The sequence below is a fragment of the Perca flavescens genome, chromosome 12 (assembly GCF_004354835.1).
Source record: "Perca flavescens isolate YP-PL-M2 chromosome 12, PFLA_1.0, whole genome shotgun sequence".
NCBI classification, from domain to species: Eukaryota; Metazoa; Chordata; class Actinopteri; order Perciformes; family Percidae; genus Perca; species Perca flavescens.
In genome coordinates this window covers 5,776,635-5,796,752 of record NC_041342.1, presented here as the reverse complement: position 1 = coordinate 5,796,752, position 20,118 = coordinate 5,776,635, and the positions used below count along the sequence as shown (strand labels likewise).

Below are 20,118 nucleotides of genomic sequence, written 5' to 3'. Positions count from 1 at the left end.
CAGCTCTATTGTAGTCCAGCCTTTACTTCCGTGACTAATGTGAGTCACTTTGTAACACACGTTATAAAGCTCGCCTAGCTGCTAGCGTGGCACGCCCTCATACTCTGCTTCTGACTGGCTAGTAGTCCTTACCTAGCTACTGTGTAAGTGAGATGCCTCACTCTGTAGCTAAAACAGAGAGCTCAACACACAGGTTGAAAAGAGGAGCTGCAGCAATGTGCAGTACAACAAAAATGTGGTGTTTTATGAAAATTAAACTATGTAAACCTATTCTGATATAACCTCTAAATACAATTATGAACCTGAAAATTAGCATAATATGAGCACTTTAAGTCAAATGACAGCTCCAACTAGTGAGGTATCCTACTTAACAGATGATGAATCTTTTAACACTAGACAGTAAAAGGACCTTTAGAAACAAGAATACATTTATAACTGGCCATCCTCTCTTAACATGTAAGAAAAGGGGCACAACTGAAGTCCTTTTGTAATTTAAACAAATATCTTTTAATTTGTATTCATTATTAATAGACTAGTGCCCATACGTTTTTGATTGAATTAAAATCAGAAATGAATGACTAGAAATCATCATCATTTCTAGAAAGGTTGAAAGACCATTTCCTGACACATATTATACTTAAACCACAGCAGCATTATTTGCCATGAAATATCATGCAGTGATGGAGTATAAATATTGTGTGAAAAAAAGGTTTTAGACACCTTGTTCCCAGGCGGGCCTTCACGTCTTTTTTCTCGTCCTCTGACCTGTCGGTGATGGAGCAGTTTTCATCGTCCTCCTTGTCCTCTCGTTTGATATCAGAACCACTGGAGCGATTTAGGCTACCGGACAGGGCTGCACAGAGAGTTCAGAAACAAGGATACTGAATGAGATACATAATGAACAAAAAAAAAAAAAAAAAAAAGATTACTTAAAGTGGCAATATCGAAGACTTTCATTTAAATATGTCCGTTAAGTCACCATCTATCGCCAAATGAGGTAACACAATGGTGATTAAGCCAATGGCCCACTTATGTAAGTATTGCAATATTTATATATTTGCAGTATTACAAACTGGGTGTCTGTGGCAACATTCCCTATAAAAAAAAAGTAGTTTTTTAAAGTTACTGCTAATGCAAACATAACATTTCATAGAGTTGCAGGCTGCACACCAACTTCTCAGCGAGGTAACCAACTACTTTCACAGACTCAGGTGTGACCAGGTGCATAAAAAAATTAAAATAAAATCACATCACAGAATGATGGAACAAGGCTATTATTATTATTATCATCATCATTAAAAAGACAATAGTTTGTTTTATTCTAGGACCTTTAGTATTAAACTGCTTTTGCTGTTGTCACCAGTAAATAGGGTGTCACCAAATCAACCAGAGCTGAAATATTAAGGATTGCCACTTTGACATCCAATCATGGCAAAGTATTACCACCCTTTCGGACATGAAAAATAAATAGAGGAGTAAAAAGCAACAGAAAGTCTTACCGGTAAAACCTTCAGGCTGAGAGCCTGGCTGGACAGATGCGGGGCCGTGGTGACCATGCATAAGTCCTCCACTAGAGGGCAGACCAGGAGAGTCCTCATGGTGACCGGACAGCTTCAGGAAAACAATTTAACAGTGTTCTTGTTAAAAGTTTGTTGTACTAGCATGAAAGCAAAAAAAAAAAAAAAAAAAACAGGAATACCACTCTTTAATTTTTAATATCAAACTTCATTCAGTCATTTGTGGATGGATAGATTTCCTGTGCTGCTATTTATTAATCTCACCAGTCCAGGCAGGCGACTGGCCAATCCAAGTGCTGCACTGGTGAAGGCTGGAGGCAACCCTAAGCTAGACGAGAGAAGACTCTGCATCTCAGCCAGTCCTGGCCCTCCTTGTCCGCTGGCATGACGCTGAAGAACATTGATGGCTTCGTCCAGACGGTCCTCCATTTTACTTGGCTACAGAGAAGAATGGACAATTAGACAGCAATAGATGATGCACGAATGACTGACTGACTGTAGCACCCTGTTTTTGCCACTGTAATTTACTTATACTTGCTCCCTTTTTTACTTTAACAATCTTTTGTTGCATTTCTAATATCAAAAAGAAAAGACATGTTGACTCACCATGGATTGAATTCCACTCTCAAAGTTGGGAGAAGGTGTGGCCTGGCCAGAGGACCGAGTCCACTGGGATGCAGAGCCTACAAAAAAGAAGAATTAGATTTTGCTAGGTACATTTGCCCTCATTTATGCATTTTAGCTTATGCTCTAAACTGATGTTAACATAATAACGCATAGGCATAGGTAATGCCTCCAATCAGTAGTGGATGTTAGATGATGCTCCATTTTAAGGCTGGACAATTTAAGAAGAAGAATGCCTTTTTTTTATCCCACGAGGGGAAATTCACAATTTTCACTCTGTTAGTACAGTTGCACACACAGGCCTGAATTAGCTCAGGAGGTGAACTTGCATCTTTCCGGCTACCAGTCCACGCTCCCTGCTTCGGACCGTATGGGGACTTGAACCAGCGACCCTCCGGTTCCTAACCCAACTCCCTACAGACTGAGCTACTAATTGATCAATATTATATTGATAATGTGATAGGATACTAGATATCGTCTTAGATTTTGAATCTTTGAATTTTGAAGTGTTGTTTTCCCGTTTTTAAAGGCTGCATTACAGTAAAGTAATGCCATTGCCACATTATTGGTGATTACTTGCTCGATTATTTGGTCAAAAATATTGTGATATTTCATTTTCTCCACAACCCCCAGCCCAACTCCATTTATATCCAAATAGATATTCGTTTTTTTTTTATTTGCTCCTGTGTTCCCAGAGAGATGTGAGTGCTGGGTTTGTCAACAAGAAGCACTCCTGGAAATAAGCTTTTCATGACTCACTCACAAACACTACAGAGTAGATGATTGATGCAACTGGGGCTTGAGCTTGGGCCTTGATGGTGAATAATCGTCTCCCTACACAGTCGTATTTTGTGAGTCAATTTGGTCAATATTATTACTTGTTCAATCACCGTCCCTATAACTTTTGTGCCCATGTTTTGTTGTTTTAAGGCAACCACATGCAGAAGAAAGATTAGGATTAGCTTTTATAGTTTCTAAAGATTCTGCTCACATTATTGTGTTGAACATGAAACACTGGATAACAGAAATTGTGTGTTTCATTGCACATTTTTAACCTGTAAAATAACAATAATAATAGTAATGATGGGGATATGAAACATGTATATACATATACATTTGTCATCCACACTTGGCCAAAGTATGAATCAAATCTAAAATAAAAAAAAAGTTTTTCCTTATTTCAACCTTTATTGGGATCATGATTATCATCTTCGCCCCCCTTTTTTCTTTTTTCACCTTGTGCAGCAGCATTTGATGTATGAAAGGTGTGATGAGCTCACTCATGGACTCAGTGCAGAGACAAATGGGGAAGTGACCCCACTCTTATTTTTTGTTTTACTGTATTTTCCCTTCCTCTCTTAAGTTATATTTGGAGTGTGTGTGTGTGTGTGTGTGTGTGTGTGTGTGTGTGTGTGTGTGTGTGTGTGTGTGTGATCAAGTGAAGGTTAAGCTGTGGGTGGTGTAGCTTGAGTAACATTTACAGTATGCACAGACAAAAATGCCATTGTCTGTCAATTTCATAATCGATGCAAGGTTAAAAAAAGGAAAGAAATTTCAACAAAAAATATGGACATAATAATGACACAAATATCTTTGAATCTTGGAAAGATTTCAGTTAATAGGTGAGACATGTCATACAACTAGCTTACTGCTAAAGAAGATGACCTAAATGTCATGATAGTCTTAAATGCCAAACTTAACGTTTGTTCAGTGCCAGCACAAGAAATAAACTCACTGGTGACACAGGTGATAAAAACAAAAGAAAACAATCAGGTTTATTTAAATTTTGTAAACCAAATCAGATTTATCAAGGGTGACCCTAAACTGTGCTAGACTCAGACATGCTCTTACTTAAGATAATGCTGTGGAGACATTTGGAGATGTTTGTAGCTTATTACTTGCCAAATACACAATTTAAATAGTTTGTTAATGTTTTCTATGATTGCCCTGCAGCTTGTCGGCTAAGATGATTGCTAGTCATCATTTCTAACTTAAATTGGTAGTATTAAATAAGTCCAACTGATGGTAAGATAGTTTCAAGCCCTTACGGTCACCCATGTAATGTATTTTAAGTGATACGTTTCAATGAGAACATTGATACATATCGTGAAGGAATTTGCACGTGAGAAAGATCACTCAATAAAAAAAATAAAAACATTTGACATGTTTTACTTCTACCTTGAACCCAATAGATGGAGCTACATTGTCAATAAGAACCATTCAGGCTTAGTCAGGATGACAACAATTTGCATTTTTAAAGATTTTAACATTTTTATCATCTCCTTACACATCGGGAAAGACCCTGTGTTGAACCAAGATAACAGCCAGCTCACCTCAAGGCATCAGGAAAAACTACCTAGAGTTATTTCCTCACCTGATACAGCCTGGGGAGAGCCAGAGGGAGTAGACGGAGACGGAGGGAAGGTGTTACTGTGTGGGTCTGAAGGATAGATCTGGAAAGAAGAATTTGTTTTTAACTAAATTAAATGCAACTTATTCCTTTACATTTCTTATGTTAGATTTGAAGTCTTGTGTGAGAGAATTGCCTATAAATATGTATTTTATTATTACTTACAGATGCCAGGGCTTTTCCAATCTCATCACCTGAACTTCCAGGTACTGCTCCTCGATTGGCTTTTGAGGAAGAAAAAAAAGCTTTTCAATTAGATCCTATGCTCAATAAATAATTTGCTATGTGACAATATTGAATGTATTTGTGTTATTTTTTTCTTTTGAGCTACTGTAGCACAGGAATTTCCCCAGAACGGGATTAATAAAGTCTCTTATCTTATGAAAACACTTCACAAAAATAAGAGCACACAACTAGATCTTAGTAGGGCTGGGCAATATATCGATATTATATAGATATCGTGATATGAGACTAGATATCGTCTTAGATTTTGGATATCGTAATATCGTGATATCACATAAGTTTTGTCTTTTCCTGGTTTTAATGGCTGGATTACAGTAAAGTAATTTAGCAGACTGTTCTAGCTGTTCTATTATTTGCCTTTACCCACTCAGACATTACGTACACATTACAGATGATTATTTATCTAAAATCTAAGTGTAAAGAAATTTTGTTAAAGCATCAATTGTCAACCCTAGAATATCGCCTCAATATCGAGGTGTTTGGTAAAGAATATCATGATATCTGATTTTCTCCCCATTGCCCAGCCCTAGATCCTAGGCTCAATAAATAATTAGCTATGTGACAATATTGCATGAAAACATAAGGAGCACTTTTCACAAAGAAAAGAGCACATATTAGAGGGTTTACCCATAATAGTGTCAGCCATAGGGGGTGTGTGGCTGGGGACTCCAAAGCTGCTGGGGCCAGAGTGGGGGCCAGAGTGGAAGCCGGCAGGATGAGCCCCATTCACATCACTGCCATGCATGGGGTAGTTTTGGGGAGAGAGGGGCAGTGGCTGCCGTTTCTGGGAAGCAAAGACAACCAATGATTTAAATGCACAACTAAAAAGAAGCCCTCAATGATGCATTAGTCAAAAAGTGTCTAAGACCTCATCATGCCTTCGTAGAAAAACAAAACCAAAGTGTGAAGGCACAACTCACCAGTCTGTCTTGGGGGTTGATGGCAGTGAAGGGAGCAGGCTGGCCCAGATGGGGGGAGTTCCCCAGCATGGCAGAATAACCAGGCTGAACCATCGACCTGGCAGAGCCCCATGGATCAGAGGGTGGGTGGAGGCCTTCTGTCAGGGGGGCATCCAGCGGAGGAGGGGGGAGCAGGAAAGGCAAGGGATAACCAGCCACAGGAGATGAGAAGACAATGAAGGCCACATATGAGACATGTCACATTACTGTGATGACTTCATTCAACTGTGATGCACTATTCAGCACACAAGCACCACAGGGTGTTAACTGGCATACGGCTACAGCACGTAGACCCTTGGTCACACCTGGCATTAACATCGGTCCTGAGTTATACAATCACAAGTGGACAGCTCTAAGTACAGGTCTGAACACACGCAGGACACATTGAAATCCGATAACTCAGACCAAATTTGGAGGTGGTCTGGGTCGCAAATGGCCACATTCTTTTAGCAGTGTGGACGTGTACGTGTCCTGGGCCACATTGAAGGACTGCCCACTCAACTGTAAGTGGAACTACTGTACGTACTCATTCACTGCCTTTGTCCACAACGTCTGAGCTAGAAATAGTTCTGGGAGTTGTAGTTTCATTGTTTAAAACAATTGCCGATAAAAATATATCTGTTCACAGGTGGGTTAATCCATTATAGTTTTATCCACGTTCCGTTTATTTATGTAATTCGGATAAAAATCGCTGCAGTTTCCCCCCCGACATAATTAAGTTTTCTTGATTCGATTTGTACTGGTAGCCAGTGTTGGGAAGGATACTTTCAAAACGTATTTCGTTACAGAATACATGCCCATAAATGTAATTTGTAACGTATTCCGTTACTCAATCTGGGTAACGTATTCTGAATACTTGGATTACTTCCACATTGAATTGCGTTTTATAAGTGTAGGAATGCGGCTATCACATCCAGCTTACTAAACAGGCCTATAATGGTGTGTTCTTTTTATTCCAACTAGCTGAATGTGTACCTGAACAAGCAGATAGATTATTGTATTGGTAGTCCTGAACTGCATACTACAAAAATCTAACCACGGTCTAAGCTATCACAAGCTAATTTTAGCTAACGTTAGTTAGCATGTCAAACGGGATAGTCAGTCTTTAAACGGCTCTGGAGCTAGTAAATCAGCACGTATACGTATAGGAGAATGTAAAGTCACACGTCAATGTTAAAATAGCAAGGTGACCAGTAAAACTACAGCAGACGACTACCCTTGGCTAATTAAAAAAATAACTTACTTTAAGATGCTTCTTCAGGTTGGAGGTGGAGTAATTTGGAGCTGAAAGGAGGTTGGTTGCTGGCAAGCAGAGGCTGCACGGCACAGTTAGCTGTATTTCATTCTCCCTGTTCGTTCTTTAATGTGAAATGCTGTTTGAATTTCCAAGATAGAAACTTATTGCTGCCCTGGCTCTGTCGTGCCGGTTCCGACTCCATTGTGACTGATCAGGCAAATAGCTATTTTTTTCTATTTCATATCGGGGCTTCTGGAAAATGCATTAAGTTGCCTTAATTTATTCAGAGTGAATAAACTCGTGAAACAGAGAAGTGTCGTCATGTAATCCATTGATTTTAACAATGTAACTGTATTCTAAATACCAACTATTTAAATTGTAACTGTAACAGAATACAGTTATTCATAATTTGTATTCTGAATACGTAACGCCGTTACATGTATTCCGTTACTCCCCAACACTGCTGGTAGCTAGCTAAGTAGTTGACCATGTAGAGAGCAAGCAAGCTAACATTTGCCACTCAGCTAAAACCACAATATATTTCAAATCAGTGTCACTTTTTGGATGTTTTTAGCACCGGGCGAAAGGGTTTGTTGTAACATTACTCAACACCGCTGAGAGACTTACTTTGCGGCTGGGGCTGGCCAGTGAATATCTCTGGGGAGTGAGGCAACAAAAAAGAAAACTGCGTTTATTTTGCATCCTAACTATCCTAATTTATTTATCAAATTATTTTCCCAATTCTGAAAGTTTTAATGTCTTTCTATTTTTCTTATGATGGTGTCGCTTCTTTTCTGTGTTTTGTTTTCGTCTTTGTAATTTCACTCAATGTCATTTCAATGAGGGCCGCCCCTCAATGATCTCCCGAGTAAAGGTTGAATGGGAAAGAAAAAAAAAAAACACATTTGGAAACACATTCTAAATGCATAATGTGAACGGACTAGAGCTGTCCACTTGTGATCGGATCAACAATGACGCATTTGAATGCCAATCAGTTCACCAAAGATGCATCTAAATGCCAGGTCTCAACAGCCTCTTAGATTCTATGGTTTAACAACCATACTAGCTATAAAGGAATATTTCAGGTCATTATCTTTATAATTTTCTGATACATTTACCTGCATTAACAACAAGTGTCTAGGTCAGATTGAACTTTTCAACCCAATTCAATGAACAAGGGGAGGCTCTTGTTGCAACTGACCTTGCATGTAATAATGTTGGTAGACATTTCCTGCCTTGGAGGCAGGGTAACCAGCATTGTCCCTGTTAAAATCCTCTCCTGAGGCTGATGCATAAACCTACAAAAGGATACACAGAAGAAAAATGAGTCAAACTGTTCAGCTCCGTGCTTACTGACTTTGTCACAAATCACTATATTACTGTAAACAAACTATATGGTTTATCTAAGTTGTTGCATGAACGACGTGCGGAAGATACTGCATATAGCATATTTGTTCTGAGATACTAAAAAAAAAAAAAAAAAAAAAAAAGATATATGCATTAAATACCTGTTTAAACACAGCTCTGAAAAGTATGTGTTCCTTACTAAAAATCTATTTTTATGATCTGGATTTGCTACTTAATTCAATAAACAGGCTGTTGCAACATTTCTGCAGACTGTAGCGCTGAGCATTATGTATCAAATATGCAGTGTCAGTAATTTTATTGGGCTATGTCTGTAGGGCTTTTACATTTTATCCTGTTAAACAGAACCTCACTGAAAATGGTTTACAGATACATAATTCACACTCTTTAACACAGTGAGATGTGACCACACAATGGGAAATGCAGTGGGATTTGGTGCATGGTATAATGGGTATTAAGGAACCAATGTTCTGAACCACTTTAGCATTCTCAATCAAGACTATTCTAGATGTAAGCAAGTTTCAAACCGTGTCTGCAAAACTCAAATCCAAATGGACTGAAGTTTTCTTCTGTAATTTGATTAAACAGAGAGAAAAAGGAGAGGAAAAAGAGGGGAGAGGAGAAGAGGGAACGGAGAGATGCACTCCTAATTACTGAACCATCTGCCGAATCCTGGATGGCAGCCAACTCCACTGGCAGCTGGGATAGAGGGATGGGGGAGGGAAAGAGAGAAAGGGGAGGGAGGCGGCGGGAAGGAGAGGGAGGCGGATGGAGGGGGGTGTGGGGAATAGAGGAGGGGGGGGGGGAAGCAAGAAACAGAGAAGAGGAGGAAATAGGGTGCCCAGAGAGCGAGAGTGGGAGGGAAAAAATGAGGTGGAGTAAGAACCATCAAGCCCTAGTATGAATTCCCTTCAGTAATCTAACGGGTATACTTGGCAGAGGGGAAGAAATGTGGCCATAAAGTAAAGGGCCTTCAAACACAACACACTATAAATACATGCTGCAAATGAGTGACTGGGTGAATGAGTGGCTTCCCCCACCCCCCTTTCCTTTTTTTTTCCTTCGGTGGTGCAGATACACAGCTGTAAGAGCTGGATGTCCTGTATTGCAGTTATTCTCCTGCTTTGCAAGCCAAGGAGAGGCTTCAGATGCCGAATGGAATGTGAAAAGGGGCGTAAAACATGACAACATGAGCTCCCATTGACTGACTGCAAGGGCTGAGATATAGTTCAGGGTTGCAATGTTTGTGGATGCTAGTACTCACAGAGGAGGGTAGGCCAGGGGGCACCTTCCTGATCTTTTTAGGCTGTGGTCCTGAGGGGAGGAAGACAGAGGGAAATCACATAAGCATGCACACACAAAGATCTTAATTTATTGCAGAAGTGACTATAGCCAATGTAGGGATTCACTTATGCAGCCTCCTTCCTTCTGAAGTCCTGCTAAACCAATCTATCCATCTGTCTCATTAATGCATAACCAAAAGGTATTCTAGTATGAAGTTATTTAATGATTTTCCTCATTGAGAACTCAGTGATTTCACTTTCTTTAACTAAGCAGAAGTGAGATTTCTGAAACACTTTTTAAAACCTCAGCAGCAGAAGTGATGATATACACAGAAATACATATAAATCAGAACAAAGAGAACTTTTTCTGGAATGAAATCCTTCACAATCTTACCAATAGGCTCCTGTGAGGGTCTCCTGCGAGGGTTGCTTCCCTCATAGGAGGAATAAAACTGGGAGTTGGACTTCAGGCCAGACGGGGAGAGGGCATCGGGACTGGGCATGGGCATCTCACTGGGCATAAAACCCGGCTAGAGATGGTGAAAAAAAAAGGACAAGCTCATGTAGCTTAAAAGGAAATCATTATGATACTAAATTCTGATGATATGGAAAAAGAAAACTGACTAAAGGGACAGAATTTCACTAAAAGAGCATTAAGGGTTGATACTTCTGACTGATTTACCTGTGTTGCAAATGACGAGTATGGTCCTCGCTCAGCCTTTCCTGTTAGGAGATAGAAATATAAAATTAGGTCATGATCGTGAAAATTGGGCTTTTATGTCAATATTAAAATCACAATCTGGCTATTCCCCTGTCTCCATTTGGGTGCCTCCCATCTGCTGTGTGAGTGTATATGATGATGTGTGGCATTTATGGCTGTGGACAGCAAAACAACAACAAATTGGCCCATTATAAATGGTCCAGGGGCAATTGTGCCAAACCTCTGTCCCCTCCCGACAGTTAAACAGAAGAGAGCTATAGGCTACCATAGTCCCAAGGGAGAGTCTTGTTTGTGCATGGGTGCCCTTTACACCCCGCACCCCCTCCTGCCCTGAACACACAAACTGCAACAACAACAACACACGAAAAAAAAACCTCCTCCACATCCTCCCTGATTACCCTGCTCCCTTCATCTATTGCCACCTAAGCATAAATATGGCTTGCCCTAAAGTGGTACATTAGTATCTAACCTATGAAACAACATGTGTTGGTTTAGTCACACAGTCCATCCATGGATATAAACTTGTGCATTTTAATCAGCATGTTCTTCTGTTTATGAAGTCCTAATATTAGTAAAGCTTGCCCCAAATGTCCCGGATTCTCTTTAAGAAAAAAAAAAAAAATTATGTGAATGTTGTGCTGTCTATGCCTCAACATTTTAGTTTAATTTACCAACTTACTTACCGACAATCCCTGATCCATACATGGGGGCAGAAGCAATGCCCTCTTGCTCACCATAAAGGCCTTGTTCCCCATAACCCTGAGGGAAAGACAGCAGAGACACTTGGGATATAAAAATAGATAAATAAATAAAAACAATGAAAGCCCATTATTAACACCCCTTTCACACCAAAGCTGCTATGTAAGAAAATAAACTGTTTGTTCATGTGAATGAGTCAACAAAGATTATCCAACTGGGCTCTCAGACCGTGTGCCAAACCTAGTTTTTAGGCATGTCTGACACTGCTCTGTTTTGGGATGAATGGGTAATTCTGAGATTTGTCAGCAGCTACAGGGTTACTATAGAAATCCATAAATCACACATACCTAATTTTGAATTTTGGGTCTCTTTTACATAAACGTTTGTTTGGAAATTAAGTCAAAAATGTGGACAGGTTGGTCAAAATGGTCCATCATGAATATGGTCTACAAATAAAGCAAATATATCCTGGTAGATCAGTACAGTGGGATCTGCACCATTCGTAATGTCTAATCAACCCAAGTTACCCCCGATACACTGTTCTAGCTATCTGGGAAGCAATGGTCTGGCCTCGTTAGTACCAATCTTAAAACTCAGAATATCTGGTAATTTGAGTGGTTTAAAGATAAGATATTGACCTTTCTAAATTGCTGCTCCATTAACTGCAAACCAGTTTGATATTAGTATCAATCTGGACAGTAACATTAAGGTTTTTTGAGCTAACAAGTAGACTCACAATACCCAGTGAGATGCAAACCGACAATCTAGAAAATGTACAGATATTAAAGGGGCAGACTAATGCTTGTGACAGAGCTCCCTCTCGAAAGACAATCTTCATAATATTGTGTAAAGTCTGATGCACCATTATTTTATCGTTCAGTGTGAATATGTTTATGCTGTTGTTCATAGACCATGTGTCAAATGTCTTTGTGTAATCCAGCTCAATTTCTAGTAAACTCCTCAAATTGGAGCCTGGTCTTAGCAGTCAGTTGTTTTAAACTAAATGTGTGGAACTATTTACCTATGACCAGAATGGTGCTGTATCAGTGGTCAAATGCAGATTGTATAATATGGGATCATAAAGTTTTCATTGCATTTGTGTGTGAAAGCGCTATAAATGAAAATGATCACCCAAACTTGTGTTTGACATCCGCATGATATCTACAAGGCCAGATTCTATGTAGTAAGTGAGGATAAACCGTACCCTTCCCTGGTTGAAAGATGGACTGTTCTGTTCTCCTGGGCCCCAGGGACTGGACCCACTCCTCTCATCTATACCTGTAAGACAAAGAACTGGGTTAAGCCTATTAACAACAAAAAAAGGCAGACACATTCTTAACAAGGGTTTGCGCTTAGGCTTTGCAAAAACTACAGTAAGTCTAACTTCAGAGAATGAGGAAGTTAACCTGCTTTCATACGGTTTTTACAGGCTGCTCAAAGTAACCTCAACTGAAGAGCTTCAGTTCACAGCTCACACAGAGACAGCATAGTGACAGCGCTGTCACATAGTGTGGATATGAGCTGTAGGAAGTTTGAATAATTAACACCCAGTATGAGGCTCCCAGAATCATCCTCAACATTCTTCATTCTCCCACTCCACTCCTTTACATTTTCCATGGCAACAGTCATTCGTCATCTATTCTGTCACATTTGGACTACACCTTCACCTTAACACAGACGAGAGCTCAAGGTCTCAATCTAACATAGTTGACACACCTTATCCCTGGCCGGAGTACTCCAGCTTTCAGAGAGGTGAGCATGTTTGAAAGATTGGTGAAGCAGAAATTCCTGCCCGTCCCCTTTCTCTCAATCTCCTCTTGTAGTGCAACACAGCATCTCTGGGGAAAAGCTGAAGCTTAATTGCGTACTGATTTGCATAATTGTGCATATTAATGAAGCTCAGCGCTATGAATATTCATATTTTTTGTTTTGTTGTCTAATTAAAAAGCGGAGAGGGGAGAGGGGAGTGGGGTGGAGGCGGGCTAGAATCATGACAGGATCAGCAGTAGAACAGACTGATGGGTCCACAGCGCTGAGAGCTGCTAGATTGCCGTGACAACTGTGATCTATACACACGACACCAGCAGAATAAGAGATGAAGGAGACAATGTCTTGTCCCCTCTCTATGGCTGCCTGTCACTCTCCACGTCAATCAAAGACCATAAAGAAAATGCATGAACCATTTCCGCTGTAAGTCATCAGAATCCAAACTCAAGACAAGAAAAGGCTCTAATTCAACGTTTTGTGTTCGGGACGGCATTCCCCTTTTCCTGACAGTTTTGTTATCAATACTGAATTTAAGGTGCAGTGTCAAACAACGATTTGCCAAATAAAATGCAGATAAGCTTTTATTTTTGGGGCCACATTTTATCTTTCACACACCTACATTATTACCATGTATTCAGAACCATGTAGCATATAAGAACAACAACAACAACAAAAAAGATGCAAAGCTAATTAGCGAGACAAGAACATGTGGTATTTTTGGCCTCTGTAAAAGAACTGAGGATTGTAAGGCACTAGAAAAAGAAACATGAAAAGTCACCTTTTATTCCACAAATAGCAGGGTGCATATAGCACTTTGCAGAAAACTAACACACACCTTCTTGTATAAGAATACTTTTTTCAAGGCATGCGAGTATAGGGTTAACAGGTGTTATGTATAAATTCAGGAACAAATTTAATGGAATTAATTATTTGTGTGGAGGATATTATGTGAGGATTAATGTAAATATTTACACCTAAAGGAATGGAATTATGGGATAAATGTTTAAGAAACTAGTGGCAATAAGATAACTAAGAGGCAGTAAAGAGCAATTTAAATGAATGTAAAACCCATATATTCTAATTACCTGATCGGATAAGAAAATAAACAAAACTTAAGTGGAAATTTCAGCTCGTTTTCAGAATTGCTTCCATGAATCCTGACAACTCTATATAATGAAGCTAAACAATAAAAACCGAAAGCGAAGTTATACAGGGGGTTCTATTATTGTGGTCAATAGTATTGTGTATTTGAATTAATATAGCGGAATAATAACAGGTAACTGCCTGCAAAGTATTCACGTAAGTGAGGGCATATGTGAAAATGGTTTACTTGTTATGGTCATTTTGCGTATCTTATCGATGTGGTCCAGAAAAACTAGGCTTGCCTGGTTTTCTTCTCCAAATCCCAACGTGTAAAGCCATCTTTAAGTTGTTTTCTTGAGTTTTACTTGTGTGATTCTTGTTGTGACAGGTGGTTGGATAAATATGCCTCCATACTCTGCTTGAAAAGTAAATACTTTTAACAGTATCGGCATCTCTGTCTTGGGTCTTTACCTTATCGAAATAGTAACAAAAATAAGCTCATACCCACATTCCCCCTCCCTATAAAGGACAGCATTAGTAAAAAAAAATTTAAAACATGAAACACAAGTTGTAGAAACATGATTTTCATGTTCTAATCCAGCACAATTTCCCGTTTGTCAGAACTGGGGTTGGAAAAATGAGTTTCCTCTTCCTCACTATCTCCAGCAGGGTTTTTCTTGATTCAGACACATTTTTGGCGACACCAGAAGGGTCAAAACCATGAGAAACCCGTGAATAGTGCACTACTTAGGCGGACTACCCGGACTGGGTAGAGAGAAAAATGAAGAAAAGGGTGAGTAACATCAGACAAATTCTCTGGTGAACCCCAATGCACTTTTCCTCCCAGCATGCAACGCCCCTTTAAGCATGGCTAGTCTATAATTACACAGGAAGAGATACTGGAAACAGACAGCCAGCCTGAGTCATAGGCTTCATGAGCAGCAAAATTCCAGCACATCCATTGACCAACCTTGCAGACATGTCTTGGTTTTTACATGAACACTGCCCCAGACACCTATAACTGAGTGTGTCGTTTGGTCAACACACCTTCTTCCTTCCCTTGGCAAACTGAGTCACACAGACACAAAGCATGATGTCAGGTCAAATCTCAAGAGTGAACACCGTTAATAAAATACAGAACAATGTACAATAACACAGGCCTGGCTGTTTTAACCTGTGAGTCACTGGAGACTTCTCAAACAACAGTATGCGCTAACAGACTCAGAAATACATTTGTTAGTGGGTTACACACTTACACTTGAATATCCTACTTCTAAAAACTGTATAAAAGTATATACATTTCAACAGCAATATGCACAATAGTAATTACAATTTTAAACAGCAAATCTACTTGTGACTTAAACACCCTTTAGTCTTTGTGATTCACTAACACATCTGTTTAAAAAAACAGGACAACTCATGCAAATTTTAAACTCTTCCCCTTCTGCATTTTAGCCCATACCAAAGTTTAAAAATACATTTTAGGATTCTCAGTTTCCAGAGAGCAAAAAAATGAAAGTGCAATTAAATTACTTTAACTGACTGACTGGGGAAAGGGATTGAACAGGCACATGAGACCAAAGCAGAGATATTACCATCACTGAAGGCTCTAAAAGGGAGGTTCCCCATAGCCACACATGTTAAACTTCCACATATCCCAAACCTTAACCATACTGGGTTAAAAAAAATCTGACTCTATACGAAAAACATGTGGCAGCTGCTCCACAAAAGGCAGGACTACAGTTTGACCAAGTCAGCTTCTTTGAAAGTAATCATATGATAGCACAGCTTTAGGTTACCAGAAAAGCATCAAAATGACCAAATTTACTACATATAGATGGACATGGATCGTACACTGAGGTTCATTTTTCTTTGAAATTATTCTTTTAGCCACATATGCTACATGAATGCAGTACAGCTCTGACCTATCCCACAGCCAAAATATCTAAGACAAAAAGTATGGCCTTGAGCAAGATGGAATAATTTAACATTTTGGGAAAATATTCTTTCTGAGAGTGAGATGAGAAGATTTGTACACACACCGGAATGTGAAAAGAAGCAATAGTGTGCTGTTACATTACCCCTGCTTCCAGTCTTGATGCTAAGCTAAGCTAATTGCTTCCTGGCCCCAGTTTAGTAGAAACTTTTTTCCTGCTGTGAAAACTGGTCTCCTTGTGAATCCACTGTAAATAACATATTCAAGCAGACCACAGTAGCTTTTGTTCATGAAGAAGCCAACTACAATTGTTGTACAGCCAGCAAGGGTGAGTGTTCCATACTAAAAGCATATATTAGCGTGGAGTATAATATTAAGGCTGAGAGACAATGCAATGAGCAGCCGTTGGATTGATAACATCGTGTTTTTTTGTAAGCACACACCTTGCTGTGACAAAAGAACGTGTAAGTGGCCCTCAAGTGAATAGAAGAAATAGAGCCCCCTATACCCCACCCAGCCACTGCTTGTCTTTCATCTTAGCTTCAATATCCTGTTTCATTTCTTTTGCTAGCCGAAAGAACTACTGCACTTCTACAGATACAAGGGTGACAGAGAAAGGTTCATGTAGGGTAAGTGGATCTGCTACAGTGGAAATAGAGATGGACAGGTAGGCATTTTTAAAGCTTACCACTTTTTGTGTATGACAGCAATTCAAAAGGGCCCAGAAACACACAAAAGAGAAAATCTTTTCTGATCTTGAGTATCTCTGATACTGTTTGTGTATAGTAGCATGCATGCATGCATGTCTTAAAACTGACATAAGGGCTGGTAAAGTAGATGATGAGAATGGATAATGGCTCTGAAACTAATTTATATGGAGGAGAACATGTAGGGTGCGAGATTCCAGGACAAGGAAACACTTATGTCTCTTTCACACTTGGTTCCCGCTAAGTTACTGGGATAACTTTTCAGGCACCAATATTGATTTTCACTATTTACACATGCACTACATATAGGAACATTCCCAATTTGCGCCTTTTCACACATGCCATGGCAATGAAGAGCAGATGGAGCCGTTTTTGTCCGGTGCCAATGTTCTTGTAATTTAATATTCAACAAGTTTACGAGACAAGTAAATGCTAAATGGTAAACAAGTCGCAGATTTAAGTACGTCCTGAGCGTAGTCTTGTGATTGGTTCGCTCGCTGCCCATGAAAGCATCTTTGGACAGAGGGACGTAACCCTTTACATGTTTGTCCCTGCAATGTTACTGCATTAATACAGCCATACCAGCAATTTCCCTGAAATGTTACTAGTTCTTGTGGTGGGAAATTGGCAGTACAGATTTCCCTGAATATTGATCTCTGCTCCCATTCACACACGACACCATGCAGGTAATGTTCTTGAACATTTTAGGGATAGATTTCATTTGTGAAAAGGGCTTTAGTCACAGAGTAAGCAAAGGAGATTAATTGGGCTGTTCCCATCAACCCCCACCCTCTGCTTTTGTCCTTAGAGTGATTGAATGGCAACAGCTGAGAAGGTGAGGGAAGGGACACCTGCAAGGCGAGGATGAGGAAGTGTTGAGGAGATGATCTACATAACATTAAATAACCTGGCAATCTTTCCTGAGGTTCCCTCCAATAATTGTGATCGGATACACAATTCTTGAGAACAAGTGGAGAACAGGAACAATTTCCTTTTCTATTACCATTCAAAACAGCATGAATAAATGTGGAGTAGAATAGTGAGATGACAAGAACAGCCTGTTACTGCCATGCTTTACTGTCAGGAGATGTAGGGAGCATTACAAACCAATAAGGACATTTCAACACTAGCTTTAGGTGAGAGGAAGGAAGAGAAAGTTACATTTCTTTTCTTTGACCTCCATTTTACTGACATTTCTTTCTTTTTTTAAATCAAGAGAATCAAATGCATAGGAATAGTGCATTTAATTTATTTGGGAGTCAAAGGAATAGAAAGTCCCAAAAAAAATATATATATTTTTGAAATGTTAGGGAAAAAAATCTTTTTGGGTCTTACCTGAACCTCCAAACTGACTGCTGGCGAGAGTAGTCGGCCGGTTCTTGCCGTTTGAAACTGGAGGCTCAAACATCTGAAATGAGAGAAATTAAACTGTAAACTGTAGTCCGTCTCGACTTTGCGGATTTATGTCATCTTCACTTGTGGTAAAGGTTGATTAGGTGATAATTCAAAACTATTCTATTCTATTAAGCCAATAGCTACAATGGCAATAAAGCAATCTACAGATTCCAGGTTTGACTGAGTGACCGCGAACATTAAAGTGACACAACAATAAAACGTCTCGTAAAAAGATGGCCAACGTACACGGTGCAACCCTTCAAACCCTGACCGACTGGCCCATTCATGGATGCCCCGATATTCATCTATCTCACCGAACTGCTGCGGCTTGCATACGTGTGGTGTCCACACAGACAGCGTTGCAGTGGCGCTGACTTTCTATATTGAGATTGCCTTTGATAATAGGCATCAACAATAGAATGTTTTTATTTCATTATTAGTCTATGTCCACGACGTTCCACTTCCAGGATTTATCTGGTGCCGCCGGAAATACCACCTGATCTCCTTCTTTTCGGCCGGATGTCCGTTACCTTCCGCATTCTTTGTGTTGTAATTTTAACCTCCGGTGGATTTCTGAGGACTATGGTTAACTGCTCCTCAGATCTCTGCAGGGTAAATTCAGACAGCTAGCTAGACTATCTGTCCGAATCGGAGTTTCTGTTGAACTTTTGAACGTACACGTTCCACCAAAACATGTTCCTTCCCGAGGCTATTTAGCAGTGGCACCGTGGCTCGGTCCGGTGCTTAGCACAGCCCAAGACGATTGCAATTGGTTTAAAGACATGCCAATAAACCAGAGCACGTTTTTCTCCCATCTTCCATGTTGTGTGGACTAGCCAGACCCTCCTCTGTAGCGCTGTGGAGGAAGGTCTGGCAATGCAAGACTATTTCATTATAAATGTCATTCAATTTATTTCAGGCAGAAAAGGGTTAAGAATCGTGTGCATTTTCCACAACACAACACAGCAAACAATTCACAATAAAAGCCTTGTGCTAACAAATTAAGGGATTCTGTCCACAGAAATGCCAGAGGGCTTTTAATTGGAAACAGAAACAGTACGTGTTAAATTAGTTTTTTTTCCTGTCTGTGACATTCTACAGATATAGATATTAAAACTGAAGTGAAAGGAGAGAGAGTGGAATATGTTGCCTTCCAATAAATAAACAGTTATTATTTGATGATACTTTCTCATATCTTTATTTTCATACGTCATATACAATGTTGATGAGAATAGTTAAATAAATAATGCTACCAATAAATAGAAGGTTTCAAAAAGGGGATGCGATTGGTATTGGCAGATACTGCTTCCAGCGACCGGAGCACCCTTACTGTAAAGGATGCACATTAAATTCAAGCAATCTTCAGAGAGATCTTACCGCGCTAAAATCCAGCAAGTCGTTGAGCTCCTTGTCTGTTTCCACTGCAGCCATTCTCTGCTGCTGTTCACTTGGGCCTTTCAGTCTCAGCGAGCGACTACAAGCAGAGGTAAGGAGAATATGAGTATATTTTGTAAGATGGTTAACTATTCTGACCAGCAAAAGGTATGCAGGTGTAGAGCTAGATATTTCCAAAGTCAAGTATCACAGTGTTTTTCCATAACTCAATAATGTGACAATATCCTGGCTATTGGTGCTTTCTACAAAATATAATCAAAACAAAGGGAGGGTGATATAGGTTCAGAGAAAAATGTGGATTTATAAACCAAGCAGTTGGTGCATTCACTGTTTTTTGACTCAGCTTGAACAATCCACTAAATTGTTTAGAAAATTGCATTACTTACTGCTATCTTAGAGCCTACAAGTATTTTTTTCCCCCATTTGTTTTACAAATTGTCTTACTTGCATTGTTTTGTTCATCATGCATTTACGGTACAGGTGCAGGTAAGCGACTACATAATGCCATGGACAGCTGGACATTAGAGGCGTCTTACTTTTTACTAACAAATAGATGGTTCAGAAAATATAGTTAAACTGGAGACTTGTTTAAACACGTCTGAGTGCCCGTGTTGTTGTGCTGCCATATCTCAACAATAAAGTTGGTACAGAAAATGTTGTCACAATCAATGGAATTGAAATGGTGGCAAAAGTTATGAAATAAGAAAAAAAATCTTGCTTTAGGAAATATTACAAAAAACACAACTCCAGACAATGTCTAGACCTACATCACAATGT

General features: G+C 39.6%; 1 protein-coding gene across 6 annotated transcripts in view; it reads right to left on the bottom strand.

The window, feature by feature from the left end:
- tcf3a (transcription factor 3a) overlaps positions 1–20,118 on the bottom strand; it is a 30,596-nt gene that overhangs the window by 7,071 nt on the left and 3,407 nt on the right. For 4 of the 6 annotated variants that reach the window (XM_028593188.1, XM_028593189.1, XM_028593193.1 and 1 more), the window contains exons 2-17: positions 19,324–19,420; positions 17,887–17,959; positions 12,263–12,336; positions 11,043–11,118; positions 10,321–10,361; positions 10,033–10,168; positions 9,620–9,669; positions 8,192–8,288; positions 5,715–5,851; positions 5,422–5,578; positions 4,717–4,775; positions 4,516–4,594; positions 2,124–2,200; positions 1,782–1,955; positions 1,500–1,611; positions 721–853 (exon numbers count right to left, since the gene is read on the bottom strand). In XM_028593188.1, the coding sequence (XP_028448989.1) occupies positions 721–853; positions 1,500–1,611; positions 1,782–1,955; positions 2,124–2,200; positions 4,516–4,594; positions 4,717–4,775; positions 5,422–5,578; positions 5,715–5,851; positions 8,192–8,288; positions 9,620–9,669; positions 10,033–10,168; positions 10,321–10,361; positions 11,043–11,118; positions 12,263–12,336; positions 17,887–17,959; positions 19,324–19,377 (1,529 nt within the window). In that variant the 5' untranslated portion in view covers positions 19,378–19,420. The remainder of the gene's footprint in view (positions 1–720; positions 854–1,499; positions 1,612–1,781; positions 1,956–2,123; positions 2,201–4,515; positions 4,595–4,716; positions 4,776–5,421; positions 5,579–5,714; positions 5,852–8,191; positions 8,289–9,619; positions 9,670–10,032; positions 10,169–10,320; positions 10,362–11,042; positions 11,119–12,262; positions 12,337–17,886; positions 17,960–19,323; positions 19,421–20,118) is intronic. The other 2 variants (XM_028593190.1, XM_028593191.1) reach the window with 1 other exon arrangement.